At 41.5% G+C, this 21,830-nt stretch overlaps 1 protein-coding gene across 1 annotated transcript in view; it reads right to left on the bottom strand.

The window, feature by feature from the left end:
- Positions 1 to 916: 916 nt before the first annotated feature.
- The window catches only part of LOC309547231 (interleukin-1 receptor-like 2), a 139,202-nt gene continuing 118,288 nt past the window's right edge, over positions 917 to 21,830 (bottom strand). The window contains exons 9-11 of the mRNA XM_082247046.1: positions 11,168 to 11,311; positions 4,452 to 4,613; positions 917 to 1,576 (exon numbers count right to left, since the gene is read on the bottom strand). Coding sequence (XP_082103172.1) covers positions 1,209 to 1,576; positions 4,452 to 4,613; positions 11,168 to 11,311 — 674 coding nt within the window. The 3' untranslated portion in view covers positions 917 to 1,208. The remainder of the gene's footprint in view (positions 1,577 to 4,451; positions 4,614 to 11,167; positions 11,312 to 21,830) is intronic.

Below are 21,830 nucleotides of genomic sequence, written 5' to 3'. Positions count from 1 at the left end.
TTGCGGTCGTGCGACGCTGTACCCAAATTAAATTGACATCCTTTTTTCCCGCAAACAGAGCTTTCTTTTGGTGGTATTTGATCACCTGTGCGATTTTAACTTTAAACAAAAAAAGAGCGACAATTTTGAAAAAATAACAATATTTTTCTCATTTTTTATATGAAATTCCCCCCAAAAAATGTAAAAATCAAAATTTTTTAACATTTTAGGCCAATTTGTTTTCTGCTACATATTTTTGGTAAAAAAAATCGCAATAAGCATATTTTGATTGGTTTGCGCAAAAGTTATTGCGTTTACTAACTACGGGAAAGATTTATGTCATTTTTATTGTTTTTTTTAACTAGTAATGGCGGCGATCTGCGATTTTTTTTTGCAGGACTGCGACATTGCAGCGGACAGATCAGACCCTTGACTGACATTTTTGACACTTTTGGGGGTACCAGTGACATTACTACAGTAATCAGTGCTATACATATGCGCTGTTACTGTAAAAATTACACTGGCGGGGAAGGGGTTAACTTTACTGGTCATCAGTGGGTTAAATGTATCCCTAGGGGCGTGATTCTAACTGTGGGGGCGTGGCTTGTGATGTAACCACAGAGACATACGATCCTACATAGCAGGATTGTACAGTCTCTGCAGTTACATCAGGGAGAATGACAGACAGCTGTGTTTACATCAGCCGTCTGCCTTTCTCCCTCTCCAGCGGGAGATGGCGAGTGGCCGGCGGACATCGGAGCCGCCGGTCACTCGCACGGGGATGTCAGGGAACGAGCGGTGGAGGGAGCGCGCCTCCTGCGGCGCGCGTTCGCCCCCTAGAGGCTCGTGGGTGAGCGACATACCCCTACGTCACTTTGCACAGCAGCGGCTGCCTGCCGCAGTATATTTGCGGTGGGCGGTCGTTATGTGGTTAACCCCTGCAACACTGGAAGATCACAGCTATGGGGGTTTCCAGGGGGGCAGAGGAATGCACATTTCAATGAACATAGCAGTCACGAGCACAAGGGACACTTCATTCAATGTAAGTACCATCCCTGATGCTGATTTAAAAAAAATATATTTAACTAAACTTAAGCTTTAATAAATGCCAGTTAAAGGTTTAATACTGTATTCAGTAATGTGTCCATATTTTGAAGACTTCTTCATGAATGCACATTTTTTAGTGTATAAGTCAGAGTTCTCATAGTTCACATATTGACATATCATTGTCATATATTCTCTGTGCATATGTAATCCAAATCTTTGTCAGAATGGCGTCGAGCTGGAGGCATTCGATATCGTATATTTTTCCAGAACCTTGTGTTTGGAGATAATGAATCTTCTGTGAATGTCCCCTTCCATCGGACAACACCTTGTTTCTGTCTGATATATTTAATGGACTCTGGCATGAAAGTGCAATCAGTTATTTTTTCCATCTCAATCAGTATTACTTTTATTTCATTCCGGATTAAAGCATCATACATGGTGATTTTTTGTTCAAAGTCTGCTCCAAGGTTACTTTCATTGTAAACCTGTCCCAGGACAATGATCAGTCTTCTGCTTTGTGAAATGGCTTCATCAACTAGGTCTGCCATTGCTGTAATCACATAAAAAGGGGTTTTATTCATATAAAAATGTCTAAAAAGCTGAATATAACAAAATAAAGCCCCGTACACACGTACCGATCGTCGGCGAACGATCGGCCATCTTTTGTCCCCGGGCTGTCGGTGTCTGTTGAAAAGTGCAAAGACAGCACAAGAATTTTGTCCGCCGACTACAGCCGACTGCAGAAGTGATGTCATGTAATGGTTAACTTTCCCTGTGTTTTTTCTTTTCTGAGCATGCCCAGTCTTGCAAATCTGCGGTCTGTCGGCCGAATTCTGTACTGACTGGCGAACAATCGGCCGCTCTGGTGTCGGCATACAAAAATTTTAATGCTTGCATGACAGATTCTTGTCGGCAAAATGTGCGCTGACATCTGTCGGAGGCATCATACTAACAAGCGTACAATCGGCAGATCGTTCGTCCGCCGACGCTTGTCTGCCGACGATCGGTACGTGTGTACGGGCCTTAAGCAAGCACTGCTTACAGATCAGATTTTATAAAGCTTTTAGTTCTGAATATTTAGAAGAATAAGTAATTTTAGACCTTAAAGCGGTTGTAAACCCAAAATTAAAAAAAAATAAATAAATAAAAAACCTGCAAGACAAAGGCATAATGAGCTAGTATGCACCACATACTAGCTCATTATGAAACACTTACCTTACAACGAATACAACGAAGCCCCAACACGGACCCCCGGACACCGCTGCGGGCGCTGACATGATCCCACGGCGTCTCTTCCAGGTTCGGCGGCTCCGACGCTGTGATTGGCCGGAGCCGCGATGACGTCACTCCCGCACATGCGCGCGGGAGTCATTTTCCGGCAAGCTCCGGGTAAGGGAAGCTGAAGGTCCGCCGGACCTTCAGAGCGCATGCGCCGCTCGCGTGAGCGACTGCATGCACTGCAAATATCTCCTAAACCGTGCCGGTTTAGGAGATATTAATTGTACCTACAGGTAAGCCTTATTATAGGCTTACCTGTAGTTAAAAGTGAAAAAAAACGGGATACTACCGCTTTAATGGCTAATAGTTTTGCATGATCTATATACTGCATATCTGTTCAAAATATACTCATGCTAATATCATGCTTAATTCAAGAATAGAAGAGTAAAATTCTGTAACTAATATTGCTGAATGAAATATATAATACACCTTACAGTCTTACCTCATTAACCTATTGGCATAGGGGCATATTTATAAAGGAGTGGAGTATCCTTATGGCTATACACCTGCTTTTTAAATATATACTAAAAATATAATTTTCCAGCACATTGATAAAGCCCCGGGTTGTTTTTTTACAAATGTGCTTGCTTCAGGACTTTAAATAAATCTAAATCTGGGCAAGATAGCAAAGAGAAGAACTTTTGTTGACAAAAGTTTTCAAAGTCAGACTACAGCCTCTCCACCAGCAACATATGGCAGATAGAGTTAAACATTTCAGAATGGCTAAGCACAATAAATTAGGAATACACTATATATTGGGACACCTACATTTACACACTCATAAACGTTAATGACATCCCATTCTTAGTCCGCAGGGTTCAATATTGAGTTGGCCCACCCATTGCAGCTATAATAGCTTTACCTTTTTTGGGAAGGTATCCCACAAAGTTTAGGAGTGTGTCTATGGGAATGTTTGATCATTCTTCCAGAAGCGCATTTGTGAGGTCAGGCACTGATGTTTGATGAGAAGGCCTGGCTCACAGACTCCACTTTATCCCAAAGGTGTTCTATCGGATTGAGGTCAGGAGTGTGCAGGCCAGTCAAGTTCCTCCACCCCAAACTCGCTTATCCATGTCTTTATGGAACTTACTTTGTGCACTGGTGTGCAGTCATGTTGGAACAGGAAGGGGCTATCCCCAAACTGTTCCCACAAAGTTGGGAGTATGAAATTGTCCAAAATGTCTTGGTATGCTGATGCCTAAAATGGTTGTAATTATATTCTATGCATTAAGATAAAAAAAAACCTATGTGCAGCAGCCCCCCTAATACTTACCTGAGCCCTTCTCTAGCTAGCGATGTTGCACTAGTGCCTCAGCTGTCTGGGACTCTCCCTCCTAATTAGCTGAGACATAGCACCAGCGCCATTGGCTCCTGCTGCTGTCAATTAAAGTCAGTTAGCCAACCAGGAGAGATAAGGAGCGGGACTCCATGTCTGAATGGACACACAGAGCTGCGGATCGGCTCGGGTGCCCCCATAGCAAGCTGCTTGCTGTGGGGGCATTCAACAGGAGGGAGGCACCAGTAGTGCCAGTGAGGGACCCCAGAAGAGAAGGATCCAGGCTGCTCTGAGTAAAACCACTGCACAGAGCAGGTAAGTGTGACATGTTTGTAATTTTGAAACAAATAAAAAAAAAAACAAGACTTTAGTATCATTTTAGGAGTTCCCTTCACTGGAACTAAGGGGCCAAGCCCAACCCCTGAAAAACAACCCCCACACTATAATCCCCCCTACACCAAATTATATGGACCAGTACACAAAGCAAGGTTCATAAAGACATGGGTGAGCGAGTAAGTAAATAATCCCTGAATTAACCAAAAGACATCTAGAGGTTGATTCAATAACACTAGAAAATGCAAAACCTGGAGCTATGTATAGAGACCAATCAGCGTCCAATTTTTTATTTAATTTTTTTTTTCAGTTAAAAGCTGATTAGCTACAATTCACAGTTGCACTAGATTTTGCACTCTCAATTTTTAGTGAATCAACCCCATAGTTATCCTATTCTCTTCCATCCAAACCTCATCTATATAAACTTTTAGAAAATGTCCATTTAGCTAATGCCAAAAGTAAAGAAGAAACAAATGGGTGACTATCAGTGTGTGTGGAAATCAATATAACACAGAGAATACTATTTGAGGAAACTTGCCTTGCCCAGGTAAATCATCTCTTCCAAGAATAAACAGTTGATAAGCACACTGCTTTTCAAGAACTTCAGGAAGCAACTTGAGCACAAATAAGTCCATGTCATATGCACAGTTTCCCATGGCATTTTTTGGATACATAATGTAGGCATCATACATCTTGCCATCTGCAAATATAATGTAACAATTTCAAATAATGAAGTCATAATTATTAGATTGTTTTCCAAATCAGAATCACTCAAAGTGGCTTTTCTCTTGAGCTAGTTGCCCCCCTCTCCTCAAATTCATTAAAGCAACAATACAACATTCAAAAATCTTAAAATACTTATAGAATACAGTACTGTGCAAATATTTTAGTCAGGTGTGAAGAAATGCTGTAAAGTACTGTTTATTTTTATCCATTTACAAAATGCAAAGTGAGCAAACAGAAGAAAAATCTAAATTAAACCTATGTCTTCAAACCAGCATCAATTCTTACACTTGCATAAAAATCAGAGATATTGTAGGAATAAATTTCTGGTGTGAGATTAACCAATTATACCAAGCAAGTGCTAATGATCATCAATTTCCAATGGAGGTTGAAACACAGTTATTAACTGGAACAGAAACAGCTGTATAGGATGCTTAAAACTGGGTGAGGAACAACCAATCTCTGCAACTAAGGTGAGGTTGTGGAAGACAGTTTCATGTCACAGGTCATATACCATGGCAAGACTGAGCACAGCAGCAAGAAACAAGGTAGTTATACTGCATTAGAAAGGTCTCTCCCAGGCAAGGATTTCAAAGCAATCTGGGGACCAATGAGACCAGGTGGATTTACTTGATGCATACACTCCAGCCGGAGGGTCTCAATATTGACATAGACTTGAACTGCTTCATTTCGGATATATAAAACCTTCCAACACACATTTTACTGCCCCTGATTTTTAATGATTTTTAATTGAATGCCATTGTAAGGTTTTTAAGGTCCTTACTCAAAATACTCTCTATGTATCTCTTCCAATTTTTACCTTTTTTTCCCCCCTTTTTTTGTTTGTTTCCCAAATAATTTTTTAAAAAAAGATCCCGCGCTAGGCGTCTAGTGACAAATATATTTTTCTATGGATCGTGCGTACCAGGTCTCTCACGGACTACTATATCTCATAAGGTAAATTTTTTCTTTTTTTCTTTTTATCTTTTCATTAACTCTTATATCATCTAATTTAACACACCACTACACATGTAATATTCACGATATTATACGTCATAAATTCCGCATATGTATTTTTGTCCCTCCTAGAAGGGCCCAGTATTAATAACTTGATCCAAGTTATATATTATAAACATACCTCAAGTGAAATTAATTCCCTTCTAAAAACCTCCTCACACAGCCAAACCTAGAATGAATAATAATTTTTTATGTGGCCTTACATATACACATTTTTTATGTGGCCTTAAATATATATTTTTATACTCCAATACATTTTCCCTCACAAGTTATACATCTTTTTAATTTTATATTTTTATGCTTATATATGTCCTCACACAGCTTCATTTAGAATTTTATGTGGTCTTATATATGTCTTTTTCTATCACATACAAAAGACTGATTAAGCAAAGACAAGAAAAGAGCACATCTAAGCAAGGATTAAAGAAAAATAGTTTTTTTTGTGTCTTTTCTGCTGCAGATTGTGCACTGTATATCAGTGAATATACTTTTAGGGTTCAGCTGCAGTGTCCTGGCATCTGGAGTGTGCCATATTTGTAAACTGTCTTGCTTGCAATAGAATTTGTACATTTTTTTATGCACTCTTGAGAATCGGCATCCCTGTTACATAGCAAAGCCAGGTCAACTACCCAGTTTTTCTAAACTGCAGTTAAAGTGGTTGTAAACCCTCACATATACTAAGTAAAGTGAACAGCCTCAGATGATACACAAAGAATAAATAAATTCTCCTATATAAGTTTTACTTGTATATCTGCAGTCTTCCCCTCTCTACACCCTTTAAAAAGAACAGATCGTCTTAAAAATCTTTCTTCATTATTCAGCAGTTCTTAGGGGTGGGTATTTGCACTGTGTGAGAGCTGATTGGAGGAAAGGGACACACCCCCTTCACATAGGCAGAGGAATGAAGGAATGTGCAGAGCTGTATTCTGAATAGACAAGCTCCCTGCTTATCTCCCTCTAAGCTCCCTCCCCAACACAAATTTTCAGCTACTGTTCTCTCATGTGTCAGAGAACTTGTCAGAAGTGACTCATGATAATAACAGAGGAACAAAGCACCAGAGAGAAACAACACTTACAGCTTTGGAGACAGAAAAGTAAGCACTACAGATATATGTGCTTAGTTCAAATTTCACAAATAGGGTTTTTACAGCCATTTTAACCACTTTACCTCCAGTCACATTGCTGCTACTGCAGCAATGTGGCTCGTTATCGTCCAGCGACGTAGACCTACGTCGCTGGACTCCGCCCCTTGTGGGCGGCGCGCACCGTCGGAGGCTCGCTCCCGCTGTGTTCAGTCACAGCGGGAGTCGGGCCAGGGGAGGAGCGGCGCCGATTGGAGAGGGGGGAATCTAGTTTGGAGATCCACCCGCTTGTGTAAACAGAGCGGGCGGATCTCCTAAGTGACAGGCAGGGACAGATAGCATGGTTCAGCATAGTTGAACATGCGATCTGTCCTTCTGTCACTCAATCACCTCCCCCCACACACGTTAGTAGTCACCAGGCATACATTAACCCCTCCCTCTCCAATAAAATTAACCCCTTCCCTGCCAGTGTCATTTTTACAGTAACAGTGCATATTTATAGCACTGATTACTGCAGTAATGTCACTGGTACCCCCAAAAGTGTCAAAAATATCAGTCAAGGGTCCGATCTATCCGCCGCAATGTCGCAGTCCCGCAAAAAAAATCACAGATCGCCGCCATTACGCTTTAAAAAGAAAACACCAAAAATGACAGAAATCTTTCCCTTAGTTAGTGAAACGCAATAACTTTTGCGCAAACCAATCAAAATACGCTTATTGTGATTTTTTTACCAAACATAGGTAGCAGAAAACAAATTGGCCAAAAATTTAGATTTTTACATTTTTTTGGGGGGAATTTCATATAAAAAAATGTGAAAAATATTGTTATTTTTTCAAAATAAACGCTATTTTTTTGTTTATAGCGCAAAAAGTAAAAATTGCACAGGTGATCAAATACCACCAAAAAAAAGCTCTGTTTGTGGGAAAAAAAGGACGTAAATTTTGTTTGGGTACGGCGTCGCACGACCGCGCAATTGTCAGTTAAAGCCGCACAGTGCCGAATGGCAAAAAGTGGTCTGGACGTAAGACAGCAAAATCCTCCGGTGGTAAAGTGGTTAAGCACTACACCTTGATTATCAACCTTCTTTTTAGCTCACAGTGCTGTTGTGTCTCCCCTGGTCCTGCTGTTTAGAGAACCATTATTTGTAATTTGAATACATTTATGTATTATATTTATTTATATTATGCATTAGGAATACATAACTGTATTAAACATTGGTGCTTTATACATGCTTGGAGTTAGACTTTCAACTAAAAAAAAGCTCACACAATCTTGCATTGCAGCATATATACCTGCTGAAAAGTTGCTAAAGTCATATGATTTATTTGTATTATTTGACTTGTATTGTTTCCTTTCAGATTTTGATTGATTTAAAGTTTACATGACTTGAAGTAAACTTGTATTTACTACCAATTCTCCCAAATTAAAGACTGACAAATGTAGCAACATGTATGGTCACATACCCTTTAGAGCACCCCAGGAACCATAAAACGTCATGACGAGCTCTATGATTGCAAAGAGAAACTTCATTTTCTAACAGTGGCGGCTGGTGCTCAAACTTTTCGGGGGGGCGCAAACAGAAAAATGTAATAGGCATTACTTTGCGGCAAAAAACGCTGTAAAAAATTGCGTGACTTTGAGGTCGCAAAAGTGTAAAAGGGGCCTTCAGTAATTAAGGTATAGTGTATAGTTTCAATGCAGAGAGACCAGCGTGCCCCTTTTCAATGCAAAGAGACCAGCGTGCCTCCTTTCAATGCACAGTGACCAGCGTGCCCCCTTTCAATGCAGTGACCCGTGTACATGCCCCCTTTAATGCAGTGACCAGCGTACATGCCCCCTTCAATGCAGTGACCAGCATACATGCCCCCTTCAATGCAGAGATCAGCATACATGCCCCCAATGCAGAGACCAGCATACATGCCCCCTTCAATGCAGTGACCAGCATACCATTTCCCCAATGCAGAGATCAGCATACATGCCCCCAATGCAGTGACCAGCGAACATGCCCCCAATGCAGTGACCAGCGAACATGCCCCCAATGCAGTGACCAGCGTACATGCCCCCAATGCAGTGACCAGCGTACATGCCCCCAATTCAGTGACCAGCGTTCATGCCCCCAATGTAGTGACCAGCATACGTGCCCCCAATGTAGTGACCAGCATACGTGCCCCCAATGTAGTGACCAGCATACGTGCCCCCAATGTAGTGACCAGCATACGTGCCCCCAATGTAGTGACCAGCATACATGCCCCCAATGTAGTGACCAGCATACATGCCCCCAATGTAGTGACCAGCATACATGCCCCCAATGCAGTGACCAGCATACATGCCCCCAATGTAGTGACCAACATACATGTCCCCAATGTAGTGACCAGCATACGTGCCCCCAATGTAGTGACCAGCATACATGCCCCCAATGCAGAGATAAGGGTGCGTGCCCCCAATGCAGAGATAAGGGTGCGTGCCCCCAATGCAGTGACCAGTATACATTACCCCAATGCAGAGATCAGCGTGCGTGCCCCCAATGCAGTGACCAGCATATATTACCCCAATGCAGAGATCAGCGTGCGTGCCCCCAATGTAGTGTTCTGAGCCCACTGCTCTACTCCCTGTTCACCCACGATTGTGCTCCTCTGTATAAATCCAACATCTTTATCAAGTATGCGGATGACACCACCGTGGTCGGCCAGATTGAAAACAATGACGAATCGGCCTACAGGGAAGAGATCTGTAATCTGGCAGTATGGTGTGCCACCAATAACCTGACTCTCAATGCCACAAAGACCAAAGAGCCCATTGTGGACTTCCGGAAATCCAACAGTGGGAGACATCTACCAGTCAACATCAATGGAACCGAGGTAGAGCGAGTCTCCAGTTTTAAGTTCCTGGGAGTTCACATCTCTAAGGATCTGCCCTGGCAGCAGAACAGCTTTGGTAAAAAAAGCACAACAACGTCTGTATTTCTTGAGAAGTCTCAAGAAATCTCATTTGTCCCCTGGGATTTTAACGAGCTTCTACCACTGCATCATTGAGAGCATCCTGACCAACTCCATCACTGTATGGTACGGAGGCTCCACTGTGAGTGAACGTAAAGCACTGCAAAGGGTGGTAAAAACCGCTCAACGCATTACTGGCACCCAATTACCTGCCATTGAACACCTTCACCACAGCAGATGTTTGCGCAGAGCTCACAACATCATCAAGGATTCTTCGCATCCCAGTCATAAACTGTTTAACCTCCTTCCATCAGGAAGGAGATACAGAAACTTGCGCACTAGAACCAGCAGGTTCAGGGACAGTTTTTTTCCATCCACCATCATATTACTGAACTCAACATTACACCGCTAATCATTACAAAACAAACACAATAAAAAACTGCATGTAACCTCTGTACTATACATGTACATGTACTACATAGTATATCTTTTCACTCCTCAGTACATCTGCACTATTTATATCTGTATGTATCTTTACCATTACATTTCATTTTGCCCAATATTTCACATTCATTTGTGTATATAATGCATGTGTATGTATATATATATATATATATATATATATATATAGTGTATATATATTTTTTAATTATGCTAGATGGTTATCTGCACTGTAAATATGCTAGATATTTATCTGCACTTTTGCACGATTGCTACATTTTGCACTTCTGGTAGATGCCAAACTGCATCTCGTTGCTGTGTACCTGTACTATGCAATGACAATAAAGTTGTATCTATCTATCTATCTAGTGACCAGCATACATTCCCCCAATGCAGAGATCAGCATGCGTGCCCCCTTACTTACCTGGAGCAGCAGCGGCGGCGATCGGCTTCTCCTCAGTCCCCCGAACGGCTTCTTCTCCTCGGTCCCGGCGGCGCGTCTCCTCCAGTCCTTCCGCTCCCGCCTCCTCCTCGGCAAATGGCATGGGGTTTGCCTTGCGGCCAATCAGGAAGCGCGTATCGGATGCACTTCCTAAATGGCCAGGAGGAGGAACAGTGTAACAATAGCAAATTTTCATTCGCTATTGTCTCACAATAGGTGGGCTCGGGACACATTGCTCTGCGCCCCGGGTCAACCCTTTGCATCGCCCTATTAGAGCCTCTGGCTCTAATCAGGTGATGCAAATAAAAAAAAATCCCCATTGAACTCTATGTGTCCGGCGCCCCTGCATGTAGATTAGGGGGCCAGACGCATGGATGGGGGGGTGGCGCCCCTGCGCCCCTAACGAACCGGCCGCCACTGTTTTCTAAGTTGCTAAGAAAACGGGAATTTGTTTTTAACGTGATTGGATAACTAAAGGGAATTTTCGCAATGTTTATTGTGTAAAGATTATCAACTCCTACAGTAAGTCAGCCTCATTAAGTGGATCAACCTTATCTGTATCATTCCTTTTATATTACCCCTTGCTATTGCAGTTACTAATATCAAAACATACCATTTTGGTGAGGATGGGAAAAACAGGAACTCCTGTACCAAAGAACGAGGTCAACTTTAAAAAGTTTAATGATAATTATGGTGGCAATAATTAAAAATGCTGTTGTCACAAAAAACGCAATCAAGAATCCCTGTAAGTTAGGACCTGTGGAAATTAAAGTAAAATACAATAAATTAATCAAATACATTTAATTGTTTTTAAAGAAACACACAGTTTGTTGACAAAATCACTACGTTAAAAAAAATAAAAATTAAAGATACAAAATGGACATTCCCACAACATAAAGCCTAGCTAATTTAAAGTAGAATAGGCCAAACCTTTTTTTTTTCATTTTGGATAGAACAAGTGGGGAGTATAACCCTGGTCAGATTTTTTTTCACCATCTGTGTCCCAATGCAGAATTTTTCCTTTACTTCCTGTCCCATATCCAAACAGGAAGTAAGAGGAAATCTCTGCAAATTAAAATAATTCCTTGGAGACCCCTAGATCCTCAGAACTAGTGTTCCCATTGGAAGATTTCCCCTCTATTACTTTCCTGTAGACAACTCAAATTTGGGATTTTCTTTTACTTTCACGTTTAATGATAATGGTAAACAGGACAAATAGAGAGGATGAATCTCACTAACAGGGTATAGGCAGCAATAAAAACTGAAAAGCATTTTAATCCCTCTCCACTCTATCCAAAACGAAAAAAAAAAAAAAGTTTTGCCTTTAGTTATACATTAAGTGATAGATAATCAGGGGATAATATGTACATTTTTGTACAAAAAAAGTGATCTTCACACAAGATAAATGTATTAGCAAACATGATATGCCTGCCTCTGAAATGGTTTAGATGCACCAAACTCTCCACTTACTCAATATAATAAAAGAAGACATTAACACAATTGGGGCATCCGTTCAAAGAAGAAGCATCTCTTCATTATAGTAACTAATAAACTAGGTATTGGACAGCCTACCTTACATGATGTAATAAAAACAGCCTACCTTACATGATTGCATGGGCACTAGATCCAGACAATGACATTGATTTGGAACACTGGGGCAAATGGAACTAATGTGAACACAATCAACAAATCTTCTAATAAGGCCAAATATAAAGTCTGAGATGGTATCTTGTTCCGACCAAACACTTAAAATTTAACATTCTCCCTATGCAGATAGGCTTCATGTACCTTAACTGCTGGGCTTGTCCCAAGATCAATTGGTTTTGAACCAGAAATGTTGGAAGATAGACCCAGTAAACCTAGAGGTGGTTAATGCCCTTACTATAAATGCCAAACTATTGTGGACCCTTGCCCTTGAGAACCTGGACAATATACCAAAAGACACAAGAGATATTCAAGCCCATGGATCAAATATATATAAACCAAATAAGGTCACAGCTGAAAGGCAAGAAACAAAAACTCTCTTTATGTGCAGTGGGGGAAAGGGGCTGGGAATACTCAGTTTTCTTTTTTAAAGAGGAAGTAAACCCTCCTCTGCAACTTTTACCTATAGGTAAGCCTATGATAGGCTTACCTATAGGTACTGTAAATATCTCCTAAACATGCACCGTTTAGGAGATATTTACCTTAAATGCAGCCAGTGACATCACTGACACATGCGCTCTCAAGGAACGGCTGCTGGTGCCATTCCTTCAGAGCCCCGTGCCGTGACCGTTGGCTCCCGCGCGAGTGACGTAATCGCGGGTCCGGCCAATCAGATGGCCGGATGCCGCGATCCCGGAAGACGGGCAACTGAACATGTCGCCTGTCATACAGGTAAGCGGGCGGCACGGCGGGGGCTCGTCTAAGGTAAGTATTTCATAATGAGCTAGTATGCGATGCATACTAGCTCATTATGTGCTTCTCTTTCAGGTTGGAAAAAAAATTAAAAATTTGAATGAGTTTACAACCTCTTTAATTTCACAATTCTCTCTTCTTCTTACTTACTCACTCTTAAAGTTTTGGCTATGAAGAAACCTCCAGCTCTAATATTTATGTAGGGAAAAGGTAACTTATATGTATATTCTTACTGATCAATAGCATTAGTAATATTTAATATTTAGAGATAGTATAAACTTTTTTTTTTAATTTATATCTTTTTCAATTTTTTATACATATATTCCATACAATTACATAACATCATCCAACACAACTAGCTTCTACAATAATTTCAAAAACATACCAATATGTCATGTCACTATATTTCCTCAACTCCCATCAATTCACCAAACAAATCATACCTAAATATAACAAACCCCGGGGACAAAAAAGGAGAAAAAAAAAAAAGAAACCGGGGGGAGAATCTCCCTTGATACCTCCTAGAAGGGGAAGGACCGCTTGATCTCCACAATAAGGCACCCCTATACCTTCCCTTAGCCCCCTTTTATAATTGTCTCCCAACCTATAATATATAGTTACACCTCGACCCAACCGTTTCTGCTTCCTCTCCATGACCCCCTCTGCCTAATTCATCTACAAATACTGAACCCAGGGCCTCCATCTACTCCTCACCTGTTCCTCCGTATTTCCCAGCATGGCTGAAAGCTCTTCCATTTTAAAAATCTCATTGACTTTCGCAGTCCAAACCTCTATTCTTGGTGTCACCTCCTGTTTCCAAAAAAAGGGTATACATGCTTTTGCCGCGTTGAGCAATCGCAGGACCAGGGATTTCCTATGACTCCTCGCTGAGCTCTTTGTCAAATGTAACAAGGCACACGCAGGGTCATTTTGTATCTGTATTTTGTATCTTTAATGGCTACTGCTATCTTTTCCCAGAAAGGGCGAACCGCTTTATATTCCCAGAATATATGCAGCATATTTCCTTTTTCCACTCTACATCTCCAACATTTGTCCGATATCGTTTCATCTATTTTATGCAATACTGCTGGAACTCTATACCATCTAGTCAATATTTTGTATCCTGTTTCTTGAATTTTGCTGTCCATTGAGGATTTATGGACTAGTCCTAAGATTTTATTGACTTGTTCTCTGGTCCATGACACATTTAATTCCTGTTCCCATTTTTGTATAAACCGTAGATGCTGTTCTTCTATTTCTTCTGTTAATTGTGCATAAAATACCGAAATCAAATGGCCAGTATTATCACCTGTTCTGCACATATTTTCAAAATATGTCAACTCTCGTGGAACATACCCCCTTTGCTGCACTGCCTTAAGGAAATGGTGTATTTGATAAGCACTAAAATAGTCTAGTGAACCACCTATTGCCTCCCTGATCTCCTCGCTAGAGGGTATAGGGCCATTTTTCCAAATCTCATAAATACGTGATCTACCCTCCTGCGCCAGCTTCCTTACGCTGCCATTTACACATCCTGGAGGAAAGTCTGGGTTTCCTACTAGTGATATCATTGGTGACGGATCTGGAGCTATCCTCCAATGCCTCTGGATTCTTCTTGTCTCTTTTAGTGTTGCACCCACTGTCGGATGTTTATAGATCTCATTTTTTGCTTCATACACTGACCAGGGAGCCGGAGGGGACATCTGCCCAACTTCCTCAATCTCCACATTCACCCATCGTTTAGACATTCTACTACAGTGCCAATCTGTCACCCTACCTAGATGTATAGCTCTGTAATATTTTAGAATATCTGGCACCCCAATGCCCCCTCTAGCTTTAGGGAGAAACATCGTCTGCATCCTGATTCGGGGGGCCTTATTTCCCCATATGTAGGAACGAAATAGACCCTTTATTGTTTGAAAAAATGCTAATGAAACCTCGATCGGGATTGCTTGCATAATATACAAGATTCGGGGTAGCACATTCATCTTGAGTACGCTACATCTACCGAACCATGTTAATGCTAATAATTGCCATGCTCTAAGATCTGTCCTAATCTTTTCTATTAGGGGTAGATAATTCTTTCTATACAATTCTAAAGGGTCCGATGTTATCTGTATCCCTAGATACTTTCGTTTATCTGTAGCCCACTGAAACGGAAATGCTAATCGTAATAACTTCTCTTCTTGGATGGATAACGAGATGTTAAGTGCCTCTGATTTAGTTAAGTTTATCTTGTAATTTGAAAGATTGCTATATACCCGCAAAGCCTCTAAGATACTCGGAAGCGTTATGCTTGGGTTAGTTGCAAAAAATAACAGATCATCCGCAAATGCGGCTACTTTATGCTGTTCCCCTCCAATTTGTACTCCCGATATATCCGGAGCACTCCGCACCCTACACAGCAATGACTCCAAACACAAGACAAAAATAAGTGGGGACAATAGGCACCCTTGCCGGGTGTCATTATTTATTGTAAAATAATCTGACCTCCACTCATTTACTCGCACCGCTGCTGTGGGTGAATTATACAGAGCCATAATATACTGTCTCATTTGCGGACCCAGCCCTATATATGACAGGGTGGCGCGGATGAAATCCCACGCCACCCTGTCAAAAGCTTTCTCCGCATCTGCAGCTAGAAGAACCAATTTCTTCTGTGTTATTCTTGCCCAATGTATCAAATCAATTGTTCGGATTGTATTGTCCCGGGCTTCCCGGGACGGTACAAATCCCACTTGGTCATAGTGTACCAGTTCCTTTTGTGAGGGATTAGCTCGGTGGCGGGTGTGGATGACCCCTTGGGGGGTGCGTTTTCCCAGAGAGGTAGCCGACAAGTGCTTGCAAACAAACAGTGTGGTTTATTAAAGGGTGTTTTCTTCACCAGGCTGTATGCAGCAAAACATCCAAAATAAAATAAAACAGAAAATAAATCCTTGCCTCTGTGGGCGGCTACCTTCTCACAACTGGAACCTGCCTAAGTGTCTGTCTCCAACCTACCGTCGGGCAGACTTCCTTGTCCTACAGTGGACACTCAATAGTCCTTTTATAATAGTTTCACAGGGCAACACAGTCCTTTTGTTTCTTTCACACAGAAACACTTCGTCTTCTCACCTTTGAGACGTATTCACCCTTGGTTACCGTCCCGGGCACACATCACTCCGGGGGGTCTTCTCCCAGGCCCACACATCCTGTCGGGAGGCACACGCTGACTGTCCTCCTGCTCCCAGCCCACATGGCTTCAGGATGCAGCTTCTGGAGGCAGCAAACAATAGGAATTTCTCTGAACAAATTATAGAGCCTTAACTCCCTCATTCTGAACAGGTGAAGGCCTTTCAACTTCCTGCTGGCTAGCTCTGTAGCCAACACCCTAAATTAATTAATGGACTTTCTAACTCAGGTGGAAATGTATCTCCTTCCTGTGACTACATTCCCAGATTTAGCTGACTTCCTGTTACATACCCCCCCCTCTTGTTTCAACCCTAGGGTTGGGACACAGATTTCCAGGCACGCATGTGTCAGGCACTGCTGACTCACTGATAAGCCTCCTATTATCCTCAAGCTTCCGGATGAAACTGTTTTGTCATCTTCATTGACGGATTTCTCATAAATGCCACACAGTTTGTCTCTCATCTCATATACACATTCTTCAACTGCATTTTTGGCATCATTTCGCTCCTTCTCGTTTCTGTCATCTTCATTGACAGCTTTCTCATAAATGTCAGACAGCTTGTCCCTCATAACCGTCTGTCCAATCCACCATGGAGGACCGTGATCCATAGGCAACTCAATTGGGCTAGTCTTAATGTCTTCAACATTCTTAAGACGCCTCTCTCTGCAATCCATAAATGTTTTCCACAAAACTTTGAGAACCTTTGCTTCACTAAGCTTTGTTCCAAGTAGGGACTCTTGACATCCCTCTGTGACTTGAGTTGCCTCTCCATACAGCTGTACACAATCATTGACTTTTTTGTTGTAAAAGGGAATGATCTTCCTTCTTGAGCTTTGCTTGCTCTAAGATGCTGTGCAGAGGATTTTCCAATTGAGACAACAGGCTGTCACACATTTCTTCAAAGTGACCCCTGTTCCTTTTCCCAGAGATATCAATATCATTCACCAAACATTTCATATTCATAGGCAGATCTGAAGCAGTTGCACTCATCAACTTCTTAAACTTTTCGCCCTCCTGAGCGAGTCGCAGTAAAGGCCTACTATTTGATTTGATATTCAGTTTATATTTCTTGCCAAACTCTTCACAGAAGTAGCCAACCAGAACATCATCAACTCTCCTTCCACCAACATAGGGGTTAAAGGCAACAACACAGTTGAACCCAGCGATCTGGGTGGTATCCATTATAGACCTCCTCTCTGCATCAGTGAAGAAGCATGGAACTGCAACACATTCTTTTACAGGTTTCTTCAATGCACTTTCTGCTGAACTATTTGACCGCTCAAGGTCACCTAGTTCTTTTTCTCTATCTGAATTCCACATGGAATGCATCTCAAGATCACGATCAAACTTCTGCCACCCGTCTTTCACCAGTTCCATTTTGGAAACACTCCCTGAAAGGCACTTATTCATTTGCTTCACGTTTTCACCAACAGCCTTAGTTTTCTCCACTAGGTTTTCAGCCTGAACTGAGAAATCACCACATTTCTTACTCAGCTCCTTTGTTTGCTGAAGTTCTAATGATACATTTTCCAATGCTTGAAGTTTTTGAAGGAACGGTTTATTCCAAAGGGGTGATTCAAGCCACATGTCGTCACATTTCTGAGGCTCACTCAGGACAGACCCCAAAACACTGATCCTTTTAAAAACTGCATCAGGCACACTATCCCCTCTTTGGGACAGATCCTCTGTTGCCTGGAATTCCTCTTCCAGTTCCTGCAACGGAATCTTCATCTCTTCTAGTTGCTGTTCTAAGGCTCGCTTAGACTTTTCTAGCTCCTGAACGCTTTTCACAACATCATCCTTGGAGCTGACCAATTCTTCCATTTCTGTACGCAGCTGTTTAACACTTTCTAGTTCAGCCTTACACTCTAGAGCTTCCTCCAAAGAGCGAGCCAAGAACAGGGCTTTGCTCTCGTTATCACGCACCTCCGTTTCTGCACGTGCGCGTTCTTCTGCATATTTTGCAGACACAGTCTTCTCTTCACCAAGCATCTGATCAAACTTCTTTTTCACATCTTCAACACACTGTAATGAACCAACGCTTTCTTCCATGCGTTTTTTCATATCCGCTATCTGAGCTTGCAATGTTGCGACTTGCTCTGATAGGTTTTTCTTTGCTTCCGCCTCCTCTTTTAATTGTTCCAGGAAGCCATTTTTCTCATCTTCCATTTGTTTGAGCTTTGTGCTAAAACTCAGCCTTTGACACCTCTCTTCCTGTAAGAGTTCCTGCGTGTCTTGCAGCTGCGATTCCAAGATAGAAAAATCTTCCGCAATTTCTCTAGATTTGCTGTCTGCTTGAGAAAGCTGATTTGTAACATTGTCCAACTCAACCTGCAGTCGGTTTGCCTTCTCTGACAGCTTAGCACACAATCGGTCACCTTCTGACACCTTGACTTGCGATTCCAGAAGCCGTGCCTCTACTTTTTCCCTCTTATGTTCACAATCTCCTTTTCCCTGCATAAGAGCTTTCACCTCATTGGCTAGCTTCTGGGAATGAGACTGTAATTCTGCCACACAGGCTTCTTTCTCCTTTAACTGCTGCTGGAAACGTTGGGCTTCACCTTTCCAACTTTCACAGTCTGCACGTAATTCATCTACCACATTGCTCAAAGTGGTGAGCTCATACACAGTACTCAGTAATTTAGCCTCTCTTTCACTTTTCTCATTGTCGCTGAGAGACAATGTCGTTTTCAGAGCGACATTCTGTTCCTGCGACTCCTGCAGGTCTATTTTTGTAACTCCCAAACACTGAAGACTTTTTTCCAGCTGATTACTCAACTCCAACATATCAGCCATACTTTGCTTCTGCAAAGTCTGAATTTCACTTTCCTTTTCCATGAGGATGGTATCTTTCTCCATTATAGTCTCTCTGCGTTTTTGCAACTCGACCAAAAGAAGAGCAGTGGATTCTTCCCACTGTGACACATGAGACTTGAGTAGTTCATTCATTTCCTGCAAGTTTCTATGCTCCATTTTAAGCAATTCCAAGGCTTGTTCCTTTTCTTCCATTTTCCGTTGCAAGGCATCCAACTCAGCCCTGCACACATACTCGGTTTCCTCCAAACCGATGGCCTCCATTGGCTGCTGGCGTCTCTGTTTCCAGCCTGCCATGCTCTCTTGATGAGCCTTTTGTTGAGCTGCAAAGCTCCGTTGTTTCAGCATCTCCCCCATTTTGGGTTTACTTTTCATCTGAGCACACTGCGTCTCCATAGCAGTTTCATCAGTGTTGCTAGGGACAACAACCTTCCTCTTTAGTAGACTCTCTTTAGGCATGGATGGGGTTGGTTCAGACGGTAACATCCCCTCCATCCATAGAATCCGGTCTCTCATTTCATCTATCTTTGCATTTTTCAGGCGTTTGGATCGCCCCATCTTCAATAACTCCACAAATTTTTCACAGTCCAGCAAAAAATTTTCAGACCACTGTCTCTTTAACACATGTAGTTTTTCTCTCTCTTGCAAGATCTCTTTTCCTGCACACACAGTTTGTGCAGTCACTTGCACCAGACACAACAAAGTTCATCAAAAAATTTTGAGACCCCTGTCTCTTTAAAACACTTTTTTTTTTTTTTTTTTTTTTTCTGTCAGGATCTTCTCTCCTGCACACATAGATTGTGCAATCTCATGCACCAGACAAAGTTCATCAAACATTTGCACTTCCTTGCAGGGATCTCTGCTTATGCCCACTGCATACCTCCACCATATGTGAGGGATTAGCTCGGTGGCGGGTGTGGATGACCCCTTGGGGGGTGCGTTTTCCCAGAGAGGTAGCCGACAAGTGCTTGCAAACAAACAGTGTGGTTTATTAAAGGGTGTTTTCTTCACCAGGCTGTATGCAGCAAAACATCCAAAATAAAATAAAACAGAAAATAAATCCTTGCCTCTGTGGGCGGCTACCTTCTCACAACTGGAACCTGCCTAAGTGTCTGTCTCCAACCTACCGTCGGGCAGACTTCCTTGTCCTACAGTGGACACTCAATAGTCCTTTTATAATAGTTTCACAGGGCAACACAGTCCTTTTGTTTCTTTCACACAGAAACACTTCGTCTTCTCACCTTTGAGACGTATTCACCCTTGGTTACCGTCCCGGGCACACATCACTCCGGGGGGTCTTCTCCCAGGCCCACACATCCTGTCGGGAGGCACACGCTGACTGTCCTCCTGCTCCCAGCCCACATGGCTTCAGGATGCAGCTTCTGGAGGCAGCAAACAATAGGAATTTCTCTGAACAAATTATAGAGCCTTAACTCCCTCATTCTGAACAGGTGAAGGCCTTTCAACTTCCTGCTGGCTAGCTCTGTAGCCAACACCCTAAATTAATTAATGGACTTTCTAACTCAGGTGGAAATGTATCTCCTTCCTGTGACTACATTCCCAGATTTAGCTGACTTCCTGTTACACTTTATATACGGTAAGATACGATTCGCCAGAATTCTCGAGTACAGTTTAGTGTCATACAGGTAAGCGGGCGGCACGGCGGGGGCTCGGTCTAAGGTAAATATTTCATAATGAGCTAGTATTCGATGCATACTAGCTCATTATGTGTTTCTCTTTCAGGTTGGAAAAAAAATTAAAAATTTGAATGAGTTTACAACCTCTTTAATTTCACAATTCTCTCTTCTTCTTACCTACTCACTCTTAAAGTTTTGGCTATGAAGAAACCTCCAGCTCTAATATTTATGTAGGGAAAAGGTAACTTATATGTATATTCTTACTGATCAATAGCATTAGTAATATTTAATATTTAGAGATAGTATAAATTAATTTCAGTTTCATTGGAAACTAATGTTAGTATATATACATGTGTGCATGTGTGACCATTTATACGCACCCAGTCAATTCATGCGGATGCGTGTTGAGATACACATGCGTACATGTACGGTTGGTGGGCGTCATATTTTTGTTTTTGTTTTGTTTTCCACAGTGTCATGTAGTTTATATATATATATATATATATATATATATATATATTTTTTTTTTTTTTGTATGGCATTTATTGTATTATGAATTTTTTATCAACTTTTATCAAAATTGCACAATTTATGGATATATATTAATGTTTTGATATGATTGCCCTTGATTATAGACTCTTTATTGGTAGAGAAATATACTATGTATATTAGCGCGCCAGAGAGCTGGTATCTATGACCTGGTTGGAATTATATATTAAATAAATTTGTGATAATAAATAAATTAGATAAATGCAGCTGCTAGTAAAGTGCGGGTGCAGAAATTGAAAGAAAAGTATTCACAATAGTGATACCTCTAGCGCTTGCTGTTCCCTAGTGGAAATGCTTATACTCAAATATGTGCTAAAAGTTCATAGGGGAAAATAAATACTCAATAATATATATCACCTCAAAATTAATGATAAAAGTGAGTAAAAAATTGATTAATAAAAAATTGATTAATAAAAAATATAGTCCATCCAATGTATAGTGATAAATCAATCAACTTTTAAATATAAAGTACATAAAGTCCAATTTCAATATATGTGCTAAAGTGCTGGTGCTTCTTCTAATAACTTGGTGCTTCCTTTCCCGTGATAAATAAATAAATTGCCCACTCACCAGATGCTGTGGGTTCTATATGTCTTATGACATTAGAACCAATCGTGCTTCGATAGGAAAAACCTTTCCAGGTTCCGATTCCCTCTCTCTGGATGTGGACCGGCGCTGCGGTTAATCTTCCACCATGGAATGAGTCT

This window comes from Pelophylax lessonae, assembly GCF_965119305.1.
Source record: "Pelophylax lessonae genome assembly, chromosome: 2".
Classification (NCBI taxonomy): Eukaryota; Metazoa; Chordata; class Amphibia; order Anura; family Ranidae; genus Pelophylax; species Pelophylax lessonae.
Note: the sequence above shows the minus strand (reverse complement) of the source record. Positions and strands in the feature narration are given on the sequence as shown.